This window comes from Choloepus didactylus, chromosome 7 (assembly GCF_015220235.1).
Source record: "Choloepus didactylus isolate mChoDid1 chromosome 7, mChoDid1.pri, whole genome shotgun sequence".
NCBI classification, from domain to species: Eukaryota; Metazoa; Chordata; class Mammalia; order Pilosa; family Megalonychidae; genus Choloepus; species Choloepus didactylus.
In genome coordinates, this window is record NC_051313.1 from 43116541 (window position 1) to 43135921 (window position 19381).

Sequence of the window (19381 nt, forward strand, 5' to 3'; positions counted from 1 at the left end):
TCTAAGGGTCCAGGAAAAATGTTCGTGAGCCCTGTGTTTGCCACGAGTCTCTACGTGGGAGTTGGGAGGTGGCACACGAGGCAATCCCAGGTCTGCTGGCCCCATCTGGTGTTCACTCACCGGCCAGTCACAAAACGCTTGCGGAATGTGGTTCCTTCTCCACGTACAGATTTGGACCTTTCTTTTTACCAATTTAAATAGTGGGTTTGGGTAACAAGTAATCCATGTGTCATGGGTCAGTTGAATTCTTAAAGCTAACAGGAGTTCTGTAGTTGATCTACCTGTATGTGGGATGACTTAATGGATTTTGAAATAATACAAAGGATATTTATCCAGCAGTTGTCTTTTTAATTGAAGCAAGTGAGATTGGAGTTAGGTAGGAGGAAGAACTTTCAGGCAGTGAGGTTTGTGACACAGTGGCCTGTGTGGAAAATTGTCAGATCTCTTCAGGAAGCTTTTACATAAGAGGCTCAGTTACTGTGCCAGTTTGAATGTATCTTGTCCCCCAGAAAAAGCCATATTCTTTGATGCAGTCTCGTGGGGCAGACGTATTAGTGGGGATTGAGGTGGAACGTTTGGATTAGGTTGTTTCCATAAATGTGACCCACCCAACTGTGGGTGATGACTCTGGATAATTTCCATGGAGGTTTGGCCCCGCCCATTCAGTGGTGGGGGGTGGCTTGATTAGTTTACTAGAGCACTATATAAGCTCAGACAGAAGGAGCGAACTTGCTACAGCCAAGACGATGCTTTGAGGAATGCACAGGAGCTGAGAAAGGAGCTGCGGATGAGATACAGTTTGAAGACAGCCACTGAAAGCAGACTTTTGCTATGGAGAAGCTAAGAGAGGACAAATGCCCCAAGAGCAACTGAGAGTGACATTTTTGAAGAGCAGCTGTGGCCTAGAGAGGAATATCCTGGGAGAAAGCCATTTTGAAACCAGTGCTTGGAGCAGATGCCTGCCACGTGACTTCCCAGCTAACAGAGGTTTTCCAGATGCCAATGGTCTTTCTCCACCTCTGTTGATGGACACTTTATGGCCTTAAGACTGTAACTGTGTAACCAAATAAACCCCTTTATATAAAAGCCAATCCATTTCTGGTATTTTACATTCCGGCAGCATTAGCAAACTAGAGTAGTTACCTACCAAGTTTTCTGCTCTAGACACCATCTGCCTGAAGACAGGGATTGGGGCTAGCTTAGTACTTCCCAAAGGTTAACTTACCAGCTTCACAATTTTTGCTATGTTTGAGTAACACCAACAGTGGTGTTTACTCAAGATTTTTCTTTAAGTTGATCATTTCTTTTAATTTTAGGCTCATTTTAAGTAATGATAATGTATCAGCAAAATTGTGGGTTGATGTGCTAATTATGTTTTATTGAATGGACACTAAAATATAGGATTATAAGTAAAATATCATTCACCTGTACCACCTAATGGCCTCCCATGGACCACCTTGGAGATGCCAGACTGGGTGCTCTGTGAAGATCCTTTTCAGTCCTATGGCTATATGATGATGGTCATCATTATATTAGTCATTTTTATACTCAGTTATGATTTGAGAGCCATCACTCACATTTATAAAGGTGAGAAAGATTCCATTTTAATCAGATTTGAAAGGGTCTGTCTCATCCATTCAGAAAATCACCGTAGGGTATGCACCTGAATATGCCATTAACTCACTGTCATTCCAGGATCCCCAGGCTCCGCAAAACCATATCTGGTTAACTTGATGATTTGTCTCAATGGTTGTCCACCTGGGCAGACTGTGCATTCACTGGCTCATCCTTTGCTGGGTGGAGGGCTATTGCATGATGGTCTCTGAGGTTGGTTTTATTTCCTGATTAATTCATTTGGATCATAGCCCAGAGTCTGGCTTTTATTACCTTTGGTCTCATGCATTGTTGTCAATAGTTTTTAAACAAATCAAGTGCATGTCCCCTTGCTCCCCATTTCCACACTTCATCATAGGAGAATGATCTTTCCTCTGCATCTGTATTTTCCAGCTGTAGCACAGATGGGTGAAATAGCTACATTTGCTACCTTATACTATCAGAATTACACAGGTATATTTAATTTATATTTTAAAGATTTAATCAGTGGAATAAATGTTTTAGTTAAATCTTTTTTCATTATATTTCAAATCTTATTCATGTTAATAATTTATATTTCACCCTTTATAATATGAATTTTAATGCATCTTCTGTGTGGAGCAGCCTTACTCTTACACGGACCCAAATGTTTACTCAATAAATATTAATTGAGTGCCTCCCCTACACCAACCACCATGTAAGACGTGGGTGTAGCTTCCTCACGTATACCAAAGTCCTCCTGATTTGGGGTACAAAGAGAATTGGTATCCCAAACTATGGAAACTTTCCAATAAAGGGCTTAGAAGGGGGCTGGCCCGTGGTAGAGCTTGATAAATTTTAGTTTTCCTCTCCCTCACTCCACTTAGGAGGCAGTCTAGTGCATAAGGGGCCAGATCTTTTTACAGTTCTTCCTACTTATGCCTTCACGTCCAGATGGAAGAGATGCAGTAGAAGCCCATCAAGGCAAAGGGAGAGATCTAGGTTCTGGAAGACATCTTGAAGCACCGCTTTAGGCACAGGGCATGCAAACCGTAGGCTGCTCGGCTTCCTTGTCTCCTGATGACTATACAAAGCTCTGGAGAATGTGTTCACTGTCCCCAGACTGAAGAACTCTGGGCTTCTGCCATGACTTTTTTTTTTTTTAACAGCTTTATTGAGATATAATTCACCTACCATATAATTCATCCATTTAAAGTTTACACTTCAGAAGTACAACATACCACAATCTATGGGATGTAGCAAAAGCAGTGCTGAAAGAAATTTGTAGCTCTAAATGTTTACATTAAAAAAGAACAACTTCAGAAAAAGACCTAACCTCAAAACTGGAAGAACTAGAAATAAAAGAGCAAACTAAACCCAGAGTGAGCAGAAGGAAGGAAATAACAAAGATTAGAATGGAGATAAATGAAATAGAAAACAAAACAAAAAAAATAGAATCAAAACCAAAAGTTGGTTCTCTGAAAAGATCAATAAAATTGACAAACCTTTAGCTAGACTGACAAAGAAAAAAAGAGAAAGGATACAAATAAGTGAAAACAAAAATGAAAAGGGGGGCATTACTACCAACCCTACTGAAATAAAAGGACTGTAAGAGGATACTGTGAGTAACTCATTGCCAATAAATTAGATAGCCTAGATGAAATGGACAAATTCTTAGAAAACCAAAAACTACCTACATTGACTTAAGTAGAAAGAGATTGAATCAGGAGTCAAACCCCTTTCAACAGAGAAAAGCCCAGGACCAGATGGCTTCACAGGGGAATTCTACTAAACGTTCCAAGAAGATTTAACTCCAGCTCTGCTCACACTCTTCCAAAAAATTGAAGAGAAGGGAACACTCTAATTCTACAAGGCCAACATCATCCTCATACCAAAGCCAGATAAAGATACCCAAGAAAAGAAAACTACAGACCAATATCTTTATTAATATAGATGCAAAAATTCTCAATAAAATACTAGCAAACTGAATCCAAAAGCATACTAACAGAATTATATGCCATTATCAAGTGGGGTTTATCCCTGGTACACAAGTTTGTTTCAACATAAGAAAATCAATTAAGGTAATACACCACTCTAACAGAATGAAAGGCAAAAACTACATGATCATCTCAATTGATGGAGAAAAAGCATTTGACAAAATCCAGCACCTTTTCATGATAAAAACACTTAGAACACTAGCAATAGAAGGAAACTTCCTCAACATGATAAAGGACAGAGCATCCTACTTAATGGTGAAAGACTGAAAGCCTTCCCTCTAAGATCAGAAATAAGACAAGAATGCCCACTGTCACCACTGTTATTCAACTTTGTACTGGAAGTTCTTGCCAAAGCAGTTAAACCAGAAAAGAAAAAAAAAAAAAGACATCCAAATTGGGAAGGAAGAGATAAAACTATTTGCAAATGATATGACTCTAAATACAGAAAATCCTAAAAAAAAAAAAAACCCACAACAAAACTCCTAGAGCTAATAAATGAATTCAGCAAAGTAATGGGGTACAAGATCAACACCCAAAAATCAGTATGTTTCTATACACAAGCAATGAATAATCAGAAGAACTCAAGAAAAGAATTCCATTCACAATAGCAACTAAAAGAATCAAATATCTAAGAAGGACTTATACACAGAAAACTACAAAGCATTGCTAAAAGAAAACAAAGAAGACCTAGGTAAATGGAAGAACATTCCATATTCGTGGATTGGAAGACTAAATATTGTTAAAATGTCTATACTATCCAAAACAATTTATAGATTCTATGCAATTCCAATGACCTTCTTTGCAGAAATGGAAAAGCCAATCATCAAATTTATATGGAAGGGTAAGGGATCCTAAATAGCTAAAGCCATCTTGAAAAAGAGGAATGAAGTTGGAGGACTCACACTTCCCAATCTGAAAACTTATTGCAAAGCCACAGAAATCAAAACAGCATGGTGCTAGCACAAGGACAGACATATAGGCTAATAGAATCAAATTGAGAGCTCAGAAATCAATCCTCACTTTTATGGCCAACTGATTTTTGACAAAGTGGCAAAGACTGCTCAATTGGGAAAGAATAGTCTGTTCAACAAATGGTGCTGGGAAAACTGGATCTTCATTTGCAAAAAAAAAAAACAAAAAGAAAGAAAAGAGACTCCCTACCTCACACCATAAACAAAAATCAACTCAAAATGGATCAAAGAACTATAAGAGCTAGAACTAAAACACTTCTTGAAGAAAATGTAGGGAAGCATCTTCAGGACCTTCTGTTAGGCAACAGTTTCTTAGACTTTCCACCCAAAGCACAAGCAACAAAAGAAAAAATGGATAAATGGGACCTCCTCAAAATTAAAAGATTTTTTCTCAAAGGACTTTATCATGAAAGTAAAATGACAGCCTACATGGTGGGTGAAAATATTTGGAAACCACATAACTGATAAAGGCTTAATATTCAGAGTATATAAAGAAATTCTTCAACTTAACAACAGAAAGACAACCCAATTAAAAAATGGGCAACCCTGTCACCCAAGCCAGCAGCTTCAGAGGAATGTCTACCTCACCCAGGGTGACAGCATCAGGGGCAGTAAAGGTGGCAGTGCAGGAAGGACTGCTAGGCCAGGTATGGTGCTAGGTGCCCCGGAAGTGTGCAACCTCATCCAGATCCGTACTGCCCAGCAGCAGCAGCAGCAGCAACTTCTTGCCTTTTCACCCACGCCTCAGCAACAGCCACCCTTGAATAATCACATGATCTCGAAGGCAGATGACCTCAGCAAGCTCCTTTGGACAAGTGAGCCTTAGCCTCCAAGGTTCTGCTGAAACAGCTGACCCATCCTCAGCTCTGTTCCAGCCCCCACTTATCTCCCAGCACCCGTAGCAGACTAGCTTCATCATGGCTTCTTCAGAACAGCCCCTCGCTGCCTGCAACCATTCCACCTCTAGCCACGCACCCCCTACTCATCAAATCCTGCCGCCCCAGGGCTACATACAGCCCCCTCAACAGATCTAGGTTTCTTACTACCCCCTGGACAGTATCCTAACTCTAACCAGCAGTATCGACCTCTGTCTCACCCGGTGGCCGACAGCCCCCAGTGTGGTCAGCGGCTTCCCCAGGCATCCCTGCAGCCTGGTTTGCAGCCCACATTGCCTGACGAGCAGCTGGCGGCTGATGAAGGCATGATTGGGGTCCAGCAGCCACAGGACCAGGGCCTGCTCAGCAACCAGAGGAGCAGCATGGGAGGCCAGACGCAAGGCCTGGTGGTTCAGTACACTCCACTGCCTTCTTACCAAGTCCCAGTGGGTGATGACTCTCAAAATGTGGTCTAGACACCTTTCCAGCAACCCTTGCTGGTCCCTGCAAGCCAAACTGTACAAGGAGGTCTCCCAGCTGGGGCATACCAGTGCACTACAGCATGATCCCACCAGCTTAGCAGAATGGCACGAGCCCTTCTGTGGGGTTTCTGCAACCTCCTGGCTCTGAGCAGTACCAGATGCCTCAGTCTCTCTCTCTCTGCAGGCCACCACAGATGCCACAGCAGTACTCAGGAGTGTCACCTTCTGGGCAAGTTGTCACCTTCTGGACAGGGTATGATGGTCATGCAGCTGAACCCATCCATGCTCCAGTGGAGTCACTATAAATATTACAGCCTGGACCAGCAGGGCCAGAAGCCTGGATTTCTGTACAATTCTGACAGTAGCTCCCAGACCAACACACAGATGAGCAGCAGTCCCCTCACATCCCCTACCCTGTCCCCAGCACCCTCTCCTGTCACCAGCCTCAGCAACGTCTGCACAGAACTCAGTCCTCTACCTGTCCTCACACAGTTCCCCCAGCCTCGGGGTCCAGCACAGGGTGATGGCAGCACTCTCTTTTGGGCCAGCCATTAGCCTATAATCCATCCACCTGCCCTCCCTTGCTCCATGGCCAGTCGACTTGTACAGTGCACCAGGGACAGAGTGGATTGAAGCATTGGAAATGAGGACAAGAGACAAGCACTCAAATCTGCCTCCACTGACTGGGGGATGGCAGATGCTGTCCTGGGGCAGGTGTGGGAGGTGACAGATCTCCCTGATGACATCACCCGCACGGAGGCCAACAGACTTTTTCCTCTGCTTGTCTTGTCTGGCACCAAGATCCAGTGGCTCGAGGATGCTCAGGGGCTGCCTGGCGGGTGGCTTGCCAAGAATGGCTGCCATGTGGATCTACCTGGCTGCATTGTACACCATCGCGGCTGTGTTCCCCAGCACCTGGCTGCCCAAAAGGCCTCCCTTCACCTCAACAACTCGTGAGTCACTTCAAACTTCAGGTGACCAAACAGAGCTATGGCCTGAGGATCCTGGAGTGGGCCAGCTCTCAATAAGTGGAGGAAGGAAAGGGACTGTCACAGTAGGGATGGGGACAAGGTGAATGGGGGTCAAGGGATCCAGACAGATCACTGATGGGCAGAAAATAGGGAGACAGATACTAAACTGGAGGCTATGACAGTAGGAATGAAGATGGAAAAGAAACACTCATGGTGGCAACGGACTCCTCGTCCCCCTGCCCTCATCCCTTCTCTGTCCCCAGTTGGCTCCTCTCTGCTTCCCTCTCCTTCCCATCCTCTTCTACCATTTTAAAAAATCTTTTCTACCACCATGAAATTAATTCCTTTCATATTCCTTGCCCAGATAGAATTGAGGGTTTCCCACAGTCCCCTATTCTATTTCTTTGCTATCCTAAAGCTCTTTTTTCTTTTTTGGTCTTTATGAATATATTTTTATGGACAGAATTAAGGAAAACCAAACTGATTTCCCCTTCCTCTCACTTCCCTCATCTTGTCTTCCCAAGCGACACAGAGTTAAAACTTCGGGTCTCCTTCACCCCCCAAAACACTTGTATATTATTTGAAGTTTGTGCTGTAGTATCAGACACAGTATTTAATTGCACACACAGATGTTTGGTGAGTATATTCACTGTAAAATTTATTTAATCTTGTTTTTTGTTTGTTTGGGGAGGTGGTATTGGAGGGGTTGGTTGTTTTTAACTATTAAAAAATCTTCTGTCACTGGAAAAAAAAAATGGGCAAAAGACTCAAATAGACATCTCTCCAAAATAGATGTACAAATGGTCAGAAAGCACATGAAAAGATGCTCAACATCATTAAGACATCAGGGAAATGCAAATCGAAATCACAGTGAGGTACCATTTTACATCCATTAGAATAGATGCTATTTTAAAAATGGAAAATAACAAGTGTTGGAGAGAATGCGGAGAAATATGAACACTCCTTCACTGTTGGTGGCAATGTAAAATGCTGCAGCAGCTGTGGAAGACAGTTTGGCCGTTCCTCAGCAAGCTAAATATAGAATTACCATATGACCCAGAAATCCCACTACTAGGTATATACCCAAAAAAATTGAAAACAGGGACTCAGATATTTGCACACCAATATTCATAGCAGCATTATTCACAATTGCCAAAACATGGAAAGCAACCCAGTTGTCCATCAACCTATGATTGGATAAATAAAATGTTGTATATACATACAATGCAATATTATTCAGCTGTAAAAAGGATTGAAGTCCTGATACATGTGGCAACATGGGAACCTTGAATATATCATATTGAGTGAAGCCAGACACAAAAGGACAAATATTGTCTGATCTCATGGATTTCAAACAATTAGAATAAGCAAAATCATACTGTCAGAATCTAGAGTATGGGTTAACCGTGGATGGGTTGGGGATAGGGAATGGGAAGTTAAGGCTTAAAATGTATAGGGTTCCTATTTGGAATGATGGAAATGTTTATGTAATGGATAGTGGTGATGGTAGCACAACTTTATGAATGCAGTTAACAGCACTGAAATATATACATCTGAATATGTTTAAAGGGGAAATTGTGTATATGGCAACAGAATAAAATTTTCTTAAAAAATCCATGGAACTACACTACGCAAACAGGGACCTGTAAGTTAAACCATGAACTTTAATTAATAGTACAATTATAAAAATGTGCTATCATCAATTTTAACAAATGTTCCACACCAATGCAAGGTGGTGGTGGGGTGATGTATTGGAATCCGGTATGTTATGCAAGATTGTTCTGTAAATCCACAACTTCTCTAGTTAAAAAAAATTTACACTTCAGTATTTTCTAATACATTTAGAAATATGTGCAAACATCATCACAGTCACTTTTAGAACAATTTCTTCACCTCAAAAGTAGCCCTCACACCCTTTAGCTATCGTTCCCCTATCTCCCTATCCCCTCCCTCTCCACAGTCCTAAATAACTGCTAATGTACTTCCTATCTCTACAAATTTGTCTGTTCTGGACATTCCATATAAACAGAATTGTATTACATGTGGTCTTTTGTAATTGGCTTCTTATGTGTAGCATAAGGTTTTTGAGGTCCATCCATGTCATAGGGACTTCATCTCTTTTTTATATATGAATACTATTTTACTGTAAGGATATACCACATTTTGTTTATCCATTCATCCATCGATGTTTTTCTGTTCTCTATTTAATCAATTTCCACTCTAATCTTTATTATTTCCTTCCGTCTGCTTGCTTTAGGTTTATTTGCTCTTATTTTTCCAAAGCCTTAAGCTAAAAGGTTAAGTTATTAATTTGAGATCTTTCTTCTTTCTTAATATAGACATTTACAGCTATGAATTTCTCTCTAAGCACTGCTTTAGCTGTGTCCCATCTATAATAACTTTTATTTCCAGGCAAGTTCCATGTATGTCCCAATCTGTGAGAAGACCTACTAGCTCACCTAATAAAACCGAGTCTTAATCTTTCCATACGCTAATCTTGTGGAAGGAATCTATACAGGGAGAATCCATACATCTAGATCTTGTGGCCCCAGATGTCTTTCCTTATCGCCAATTTTGAAGGATCCATTTGTTTTCATTACTCTATGGTGTTTTTTTTTGTTTTTTTTGGGGGGGGAGGGAGCATATCAGCATCTTCTTTGATTATGTCTAATATATCAGTGAATATTGATTGGGCTAGGCAAATATAGTCTTTTGTGGGGAGTGTAGGGCACTGAGGAGAAAGTTTTCCTTCCATTTCTATCCCTATAATTCTTCTGGACTTTGTCCTCAAAAAAACACCAAACAAAACAAAACAAAATGATTTTTGGTGAGCGTTCACAGACAAGAGTTCAACAAGCTACATGGTTGAGCCTATAATGTATAGGAAATCCTGATTTACTTGGGAGAGCCAGTGATGAAGCTGGCAGACTCTGCAGGCCTTCTGCTCCCACTGCACATTAGACTGGCTCTTTAGCTCCCATCTTCAGGGTTTGGGGAGGACCACAGGACTGTCCACATGGGCATCTGTGTCCTTGGTCTGCTGGGTTTGGTGGAGGGTTGGTGCCCTTTTGTGTATTTGGCCTACAAGTGTAGGGAGGGGGTACCATGTCACTGTGTCACCAGGGCCAAAGCTGTTTTTCCTGACTCTGAGACATTGTGATTCCTGCTTGATCCCTTCCAGGAATACTGAGCCAGGAGGAGGGGATCAGTGGTGGTGGGCAAGAGGGGAGGGAGCAGGGAGATTCAGACAAGCCTGCAGGAACTTCTGGAAGGGCAGAGCCACTGAAGGAGAAAGACCTTTGTTCAGATTGTATTCCAAGTTATCAATAACCAAGATGATCACTTTTTTCTGGGAACACTGAGGGGCACATCCCCCAGTCCTGACTATCAGAGGCGCTCATTGTTGAAACAGGTGTCTCCATCTGTTGACAGATGTGCTATTTGGAATTATGCCATGGGGTTCAGTTCTCCTCATCTCCCGTCCCCATAGATAGTGGCAATTGTGCTGCTAGGGAAAGGTTTGCCAAGATCGGGGGCCCCAAGTGGTGTCTTGATGTGCTCTCTGATCTTTGCTTCTCTGTGCTGCCTTCTTACTTAGCAAAAACAGTCACCACTGAAGAGTGCCTGCTGAAGCCTGGGGGCATGAACCGCTTCAGCTTGGACCCGTCCGCCCCTGCCTTTAACCACAGGGGCTCCTTGCCCCCCTCCTCCCCACTGTACTGCAAGAGGCAGAATTCCAGAGACAGCCGTCTCGGGAGCGGCCCCGCCACCACCACCAGCGGCCCCTGCACCAGCCCCCTGTCCTCCGGAGGCCCCCTGGCACCTGGTCTGAGGCCCCCAGCCTCCAGCCCCAAGAGATACAGAGCCTCCCTCGAAGGAAACAGATGTGGTAATGTAACACCTGCATTGGCTTCCCCATCAGTTACCCTCCTCTGCCCTCGCCCCGAGACCTCCACCTGGATGTGGTGGTTTGAACACGGGACTGCTGGGAAAGCAGAAGTCTCAACCAGCTCCTTCATGGATTTTTGTTGTTGTCGAAGGTAGTCAATTTCAACCTTTGACCATAAATATTAGAATGGTGTATTCGGGTGGGCTAGGCTGTGGCAATAAGTAGACTCTAAAATGTACATTGACTCAAACACAATACAAGTTTATTTTTTGTCTCAAGAATCCAAAGTGGGTGTTCCTAGTTGGCGGGCGTCTCTCCATTCAGGGACACAGGCTTCGTCCACTTTGTTGTTCTGCCATCCCCAAGACCTCCATGCCCTGTGCATCTAGCAGGCAGGAAGGGAAAGAGCGAGCGGAGAAGGCCTGTGCCCTTCCCTGGGGCCTGGGAGTGGTGGGTGTTGCTTCCACTCAAATCCCACTGGCAAGAGCTGGTCATTTGGCAAGGGAGTCTGGCAGGTGCAGGCTAGCTCTGTCTCTAGGAAAAAAAAAAGAACCAGATTTTGGTAAAGAATTGTCTTTTGCATGGCGGGTGACATTTGTAGGATACAAATACATGGGCATAGCCAGAGTTAAGCAAAATTCCCACGATGCTGGTTATAACACCACCTCCGTCTCCTCTACTAAAGAAAGCTTGATGGCATGCATTGTGTGACAGCACTGTCATTACAGGGATAGTTTGGAGTCCATTCTGATTTATATTTTTAAAAACCATTTTCAAGCTTCAGTATTTTGTTATTAAGAGAAGCCGTAGAGCATAGGGGATAATCGCATGGACTCTGGAGCCGGACTGCCTCAGCTGGGACCTGGCTCTGCAATTTCTTGACTGCACATTTCAGCAGGTCTTAGCTTCTCCGTTTCCTATGTGTAAAATTGGAAGAATATTAATAGTACCTGCCTCACTGGAGTGTTATATTGTATTTAGCACAGGGTCTGGTACATAGTAGGAGCTCAATAAATGTTAGATAAAAGTAGTGGGAGTAGCACAGGTTACTTGAACACAGCCCTCAACAGATCACTACCCATCAGCTCTGCAGCTGAGAACTGCTGCAGGAAAGAAGCCCCGGGTCAAGGTGAAAGGGAGTCATTGTGTTGGCCCTCCGGCCTCCCACCTGGCTGGCTGTGTCCTCTTCAGCAAACCCCATTTCTGCTCTGAGCCTTGGATCCTTCCATCAGCGATCCCAACAAGTCACCTACATGAGCCATCTTATGTGATCCAAGGTGCTCCACAGACACCTCAAAGAGCCTCATCCTCCCCAGAGCGCCTGCCTGACAAGCCTCCCCTGGCAGGGCCCTTGAAGCAAAGTTGGTTCTGAGGGGCAGGGCACAGATCCCCTCTGCCAGGGGGCTGTTGCCTGAATGTAGGGCACCCCACAGACCACTCCCTGACATTGTCACACAGGACCATCCAACCAGGCGGAAGATTTGGATGGACAGAGCCCCATTTTCCCAAGGAAAGAGGCATTGTTCCATCTGACCTCTAAGAATGAGAGAAGGGAACAAGGCCTGGCACAAACTAACATCTTAAAGTAAACGAGGGAGTGATATTTGTTTCATAGGATTATCCTCAGAGTTAGCGTAATATCTGGCATGTAGTAGGTGTTCAATAAACGTTAACCTCTGTCTGCACATACTCTCACATAGCCTCTGCTAGTCAAAACCCTCATCCTAGTGTCTCTCTGCTGTCTAAATGCCTCTTCCCTGCAACCTCTTCTCCTCAACCGAATTCCCATTTTCTCATGGTGGTGATCACAGGACACTGAATTGATTCAGATCTCTGAGAGTGTTACCACTTTTTTTAAATGAGATATTTCTTCCCCTCCCTCACAATTATCCCGTTGGTGAAATCTCAGGCCCTGTCTCTTATGAGCAGGATTTCAAGTCGTAAGAGAGAGTTCCTGTTCAGATGGAAAGAGCTTTTCTCACTTGCTGAAGAACTGCCTGCCCCATCTCAGTCTTCCTGGTCATCGTGGACCAGGGGAGTCCAGGACCCTTCAGAGGGGCCTCAGAGTTGCTTCCTGCTACCCCCTTCTCACCCCCCGATCCTCACTGCCTCTTCCAGCTGAGCCCTAGAATGTCCCCCTCACCCTCAGCTGCAACAATCCTCTTGTCCTTCATTTTCATCCCCACCCCAGCCCCTTTATTCTCTTGGAATTCCACTGTGACTGAGCAGTTTTGCCAGACACCTGTCTGAGGGGAAGCACAGACCCTCGCCCAGAACCCAGCTCTGAGAAAGCCCTCTCTGTCAGAGCCCCTGGCGCACCCTTGCCTGATGTTCTGAAAATCAAAGTCCTTCATAGTTGACAGGACCCCATGGGGCTGTGAGATGTTAAAAAGCCTTGGAGTAAAGCTGCTGCAAGATGTAGTAGTTGATGCTCATTGTTGAACCTTTGTGATGCCACTGAAGAAAAAGAAAGTTGTTCATCCTTTTGTCAACTCTTTAATCCTCCAAATATTCCTTTTACCCAGTGTCTTGTTCAGATTGCTAAATGGAACCACAGGTACCAGAAAGACCCACCCAGTCATCCACATTCTTGACAGCAAGATGGAGGAAGGGCATGGGGAGAAAAGGGAGACGGAAGGCAGTGCCAGCATCTCTTACAGAAGTTTCTACTTCTGCTTCCATCTCATTGGCCAGAACTTAGTCACGTGGCCACTAGCTGCAAGGGAAGCTGGGAAATGTGGTTTCAACTCCAGGCAACCATGAGCCCAGCTGGACATCAGGGATTCTATCACAAAGAAAAAACTGGAAAAAAGATACTGGGTAGGAACTGGCAATCTCAGCCATACTTTCTAACTATAAATGCTCTCACCTTGCCCTCTCCTCCCGTGGAGCTTGTTAATTCATCTCTTTTAGCACTTACTCTCTTCCCATTAAAGACATGACTCTTAGTCTGGTGAGGTCTCTTGTTCTTATATCAATCCCCCATGGCCCCAGCAAAGGGGCTTGCTTGTTTGAAGTATCTATTCAACTGCCATCTATTGAGCACCTGCTATGGATCAGACACTCTCCCTGCATTAACTATAATTTATGTTACATGCTTATAATTTATTATTCATAAGAACTAGGAATTATTATATTCAATTTACAAATAAAGATAGTAGAGCTCAAGAGAAGTAAATCAAGTGTTGAGCCAGGATTGGACTTCAACTGACGCCAAAGCCTGTGTCTTTTTAAATGACCCCAGGATGCTCAAACCATGTTCAAGGGATTTTGTAGGGGATGTCTGAGGTTCTAGGGGTTGGGGAAGAAGGGAACAGAGCAGACAGGACTCCAGGCCTTGCCTCTCTTTAACCAGGTTCTCTGACATTTGCAGAGTTGGGTTCCCACGTGAGCTTTGCCTGAATAAGTTTGCGGCACTACAAATGTTTGGAAACCATGGAGATAAACCACACTGAGTTGAGTGGCAGTATAGGAAAGTGGGAGATAAAGCCACTGGCCTCCTCACCCATTTCTCATCTAGCTGCCAACCTGGGAGCCTGCCAGGGGCCCTCTGGAGGGCAATTAAAGTTTCCCCTCCACCCAAAGGACTGCCCAATATTGCTCTGAAATTGCATCCTAAGAGAAAGCAGTTGGCACTGTGGAAACCATGCCTCTTTAAAAGGGTTTGACCCAAGTCATAAACCCTGGAAATTGATTGTTCCCACCTGTTTCTACTCCAAAAGGTTTAAAACTACGGAAGCCAGAAAACTGTCTGAGGCCACAGCAGGAGGGCAGGTATCGCTGACATGATGAAGATGACATGTCAAAGCTCTCTGCCTTCTCTGTCACATGAGTATACACTCCGACCTCCCGCTCTCTCCATACATCCTACCTATCACCTTGGCCAGAGGACTCTGAAGGGGATGTCCTCACAGAACACATTTTCTTGGTTTTTTGCTGATGGGTGAAAATATGAAAGCCCTTCCCTGTTTCTCAACCAAGATATCATCACTTAGAGCTCTAAAGAGATTCAGATGACTGAAACTTCCCTACTTTTGCATTTAACAGGACATGTTCTAAAATTCCCAACCACAATTAGGTCCGAGCCGCAGGATTCAGAATCAAGAAACAAAGTTAGCCCAACATTGTTATTACAACCCAAATGCTTCCTGTGGGTTGGATTTTGCTTTGATAGGGTCTGGTGTTAGAGGATAGAGACATTTCAGCTAGAAAAAGAAAAATGGGGACAGCACTCTACATGAGGGGGTGGGGTGGGGGTGGAATTAGCAAAGCGTGGTGACCAGAATATGCGACAGCTTATTCACTGGGGGAAAATTGAGGGTTTGTGCAGGGACACTGAGGGACATCAAGCTGGAAGGTTGGTTGGGGTCCGTGCCAAGCAGATTAGGCTTTATTTTTGTGGTAATTGGAAACCAGACGTTTCTAAACAGGGGAGTAAGATGATGGCCGTGGGATTTGGGAAGATGAATCTACTGACTACATACGGAATGACATATAATAATAAGAAGAAGACTAGCAGCTACCTTTTGATTAATTCTTACTGCTTAACATTTTACAGCATCATCCCGTTTAACCCTCACAACATCCCAACAAGTTTGGCTTTCCAGGGTAGGACACTAAGACTCAGAGAGGGTTCAGTCAGTCCTAGTCAATGGATATTTACTGAGCACAACATGCCAGGGGACTTCTATGAGGATGGAAGTGCGAACAAGACACACATAGGCCCTGTTATCTTAGAGTTTGCAATCCCAGAGAGACAAAGTCAACAAATTATTGCACAAATTTAATTACAACTGTGATTGTTGCTCCAAAGGACAAGCGTTGAGGCTATGAGAGAATTAGACGGGGACTGAGGTGCAGACCCTACTCTTGGGGTTCAGGAAAGGCTGATCCCCAGAGAAGTGGCAGTGCAGCTGGCAGGGAAGAGGCAGGTGGGGTGGCCAAAGGCTTCCCGGCAGAAGTCAAATTGCTGCTGGCAGAGAAGGAATCCAGCCAGCTGGGCCTGACTTGAGGCCTGCAGTCTTCCCCTGTCTCTAACGCATCCTCTCTTTACACACAGGCAGGCCACCAAGTCTTAAAGAATTAAAAGAAAAACCTGATTAAAATCTAAGTATGGGTCAGGCTCTCTTCTGTCTCATCAAATAGTGCTGCAAAAATTCTTGCGATAGAAATAACGGAAAACAACCCCTTTTCACACACACGGCTTTTACACAGATTGTGGGCTGGCCTAGGCACCCCCCACATTCTACCTGCTCTTGTATTCTACAGGGAGCAGGTCACTTGGAGAAGCTGAGAATACAGCTACTCACCCCTTCCCTTCCCTCCCATCCTCGCCCAACCCAGCTGCTGGGAGCCTGAGGAAGGGCACGGGAGGGTCCCTCTTGGAGACTGATGGGCTTCCCTTCAAGTTGCTTCTTATCCAGAGTCCAGCCTAGAGTCACACATTTCATTTGATCCTTACAATATCTTTGTAAGAAATGATATTCACACTTTATAGATGAAGAAACAGAAGTCCGCAGAGAATGATCAGAGCCAGAAGGACTAGAGCCTTCTGTCTTTCAGTGTGTTTTACACTTGGACACCCTGACGAGGCCTTCAGATGAGCAAGAAGGTAACTCCCTAGTGTGGCTCAGGGTAGGCTGTGATATGAGGACCATAAAGGGTCCTAGGCAGAAGGGACCTTAGCAAGGGTTCCAAACACTCTTTTTATAACCCAGAGAAGCACAGAGAGGATCACATAGCTTAGTGGTAGGTAAAGATTTCTGATTCCCAGCTTATTCTACTCTTCCACATGATTCAGTTGTTAGCTAAACAGTTTCCCTGAATTATGAAAGAGCAAAGGGGAACTATGTATGTGCTTGTGGGTATGTGTAAGACAGAGGCAGACTCAGACAGTGGTATAACTACCTGCACTGGGAAAATGTCCAGGATGGCTTTCAAACACTGATTCATAGTTGTTATATTTCTGGTAAATGTTAGTTTAACCTTGGTGGTGGGGCGGGGGCAGGGGGGAGACAACAATTATACATCCATTTACAACTCAGTTTCAGTTTTCACATGTGAATGGACATCTTTATGCACAAAGTTCTCCATGCTTGAAAACGTCACCTTCACATAAAGGCATGTGGCAAGCAAACACTTTGCATGTTCTGTTCATTTGGGTGCAAGATCGTTCCCCATCCATCATGACCTACCACATCTGTCAGCCCCAGCTGCGTCCAGCAGGGCCCATCTGTCTTCCTGACACCTTCACAGCAGCTGAAGGGAGCGCCATGTATTTATTGTCTTTGTGAGCACAGACCACTGCAAAGGCTTGACAAACTTGCCACTGGAAAGTTCCATTTTCCTTCCTTCTAGAGTGAGTTTATGTGCTTTGGATCATGAGCAACTCTTAAGGTGTGACATAGGCTGCCTGCTGCTCTCTGTCTGCTACAACTAAAAGGCTCCTTCAGAGAAGGGCTCCTGAGCCAGGCCCTGGCTGCTGACGCTCCTTCATGAAAAAGTGAAAAGTGCCCTCCGCAAGCAAACGCGATTATCTCTTTCCCAACGCGATTATCTCTTTCCCTCCACAGTGATCACCGGGAGAGCCTCCTTAAACGCAAACCAGCCCACTCTGCTCCACCCGGCAGAGGACTATGGCTGATGGGAAAGTATTCCCCCAGCCTGGCTCAAAGGACTTTAGGCTCCCAGGGACGATCCTGTTAATTGGTCTGGGTTTTTTTCCCTTCCTGTCAAATACAGGAAATTATATATGACCTCTGCTCTGATCACTCTAAATTCATTCTTGGCATTAAAGACTTCCGGCCTTTGTAATCAGAGCATCTGTTATCACCCTGATTAACGCCGAGGCTCTGATGGGGCGGGATCCAAAGGCAAATGCGATTCCCGTGGTTCCGCCTCCCCATGTCCAGTGCAGATGTCTCTAAGTGGAGGGAATTCATCTTTAATAAGCAAGCATCAGCATTCAGATGGCTCTGGGTTGCATTAGCAGTTTCCCAGCAAAGTGCCCCCTGCCAAACCACCTTATGGGACCCTTCCAGATCCAACCAGGAAAAGTCTCAAAGTAAATCCAATTCTCAACCAAACCATTATGTATTTAGGACAGACTCAGAAATGTGATGCTGTATTTTTCTTAGCGCTAATGGAGCGCCATGCACTTTTCAAGCACATTAAAAGGAGGAGGAGAAAAGATTGAAAACCACTGCGCCCTGAGATTAAAGAAGGGAATAAGAGTGCAGTTTCTCAACACCTAACTCGGAGCTATTCTATAGAGAAGTGGCTTCATTGCACAGAGCCTCTACTTTTTTCTAGCCTTAAAATTAGAATTAAGGATTGCCCACACGAGGCTTTTGTATAAGTTATATATTCTGTTTTGCAAAGTATGTTGATTCATTTTATATGTTTTGAACACATATGTATAAATATATTTACTGTACTCTGAGCTGTGAAGGAGTCAATGATTATTAATCCTGTAGCAAGAGGATCATGTTAATCTTATTCACCAAACACTTGGCACAGGATCTGCTAGAGATAAGGGCTCAATAAACATTTGTGGAATGGATGGTGGGGGAAGATGGAAAAGATAATCCTCAGGAAATTGAAATCTAACTGGAGGTTACAGACAAGCACATGAATAATTATAATACAAGGTGGGATGTGGAAAGCATCTTAAGAAAGCAAAGATGTCAGGGTTAAAGGGGGAGGAAGATGACATCAGATGGCAGGAGGCAGAGAAATGCGCAGCTCATCAAGGTGTTGGGTTTTACATGAGCTTTGACAGCTGGTGGACCTTCACTGGAAAGAAGGGAGGTAAATGCCTTCTAAGGAGAAGTGAAAGCACCAGGTAAAAGCGGAGAAGGGAAGCTCGGGAAACACTGGATCATAACAAGTGTGCCCAGGTGGGGGGTGTTCAGAGAGCGGGGACAGGCAGGGAGCATCCTTCCCCCTGCTGACCACCTGACATGGGCCAGCCACAGGGTCAGGCACTACCTGATGTCAGTCCTCATACCTGCCCTTCCAGGTAGAGTGCTTCTCCATTTACTGCTGATGAGATGCATCCTGGTCATTTCACTAGCAAGGTGCAGATCCGGAATTTGCTCCAAGGTGTCTCTGACACAAAACGCTCGCCTCCTCCATCCAGGAAGGAAAGGTAATACTGAGGCCAAATCGAGTCCTTGACCTTGAGGCTGAGTGCAGTCTCAGTGTGACAGTCAAGGAGGTCCACGGGGGAATTGAGAGGGAGATGGGCAGAGACAGAGCTGGGTCTTCAGGAGAGTGTGAGTAGCAGGGAGGGCAAGGAGACTAGTTAGAAAACCATTGCAGATAAGAGGTTCTGGCAGGGATGGAAGGGAGGAGACCTGCACGTGAGGCAAACTTCCAAGAGCTTCAGAATAATTAAATGTGGAGGCAGAGAACATTTGGAGAGATACCACAGGGGGTTCAGAAATGGGGGAGTTAGAAGGAGGAGCTGATTGAAGGGAAAGACAGTGAGTTAGTTTCGAGCATACAACAACAACAAAAAAATCAACCGCTAAATACTGTTAGACATCCAATTCGTTGCTCTCCTCCTTCACCTGCCCTGCACCTGGTCATCCGCTGTGTGGGAAATGGCACTCACGTAACCA

General features: G+C 44.5%; 1 protein-coding gene and 1 pseudogene across 16 annotated transcripts in view; both read left to right on the forward strand.

Annotated features, from left to right (window-relative positions):
• Positions 1–19381, forward strand: part of SCML4 (Scm polycomb group protein like 4) — a 129969-nt gene that overhangs the window by 98927 nt on the left and 11661 nt on the right. For 15 of the 16 annotated variants that reach the window (XM_037842465.1, XM_037842452.1, XM_037842464.1 and 12 more), the window contains one exon: positions 10467–10757. The exons of the other annotated variant lie outside the window; for it this stretch is intronic. In XM_037842465.1, coding sequence (XP_037698393.1) covers positions 10467–10757 — 291 coding nt within the window. The remainder of the gene's footprint in view (positions 1–10466; positions 10758–19381) is intronic. 16 annotated transcript variants of the gene reach the window in all.
• LOC119539184 lies at positions 5077–7419 on the forward strand (annotated as a pseudogene).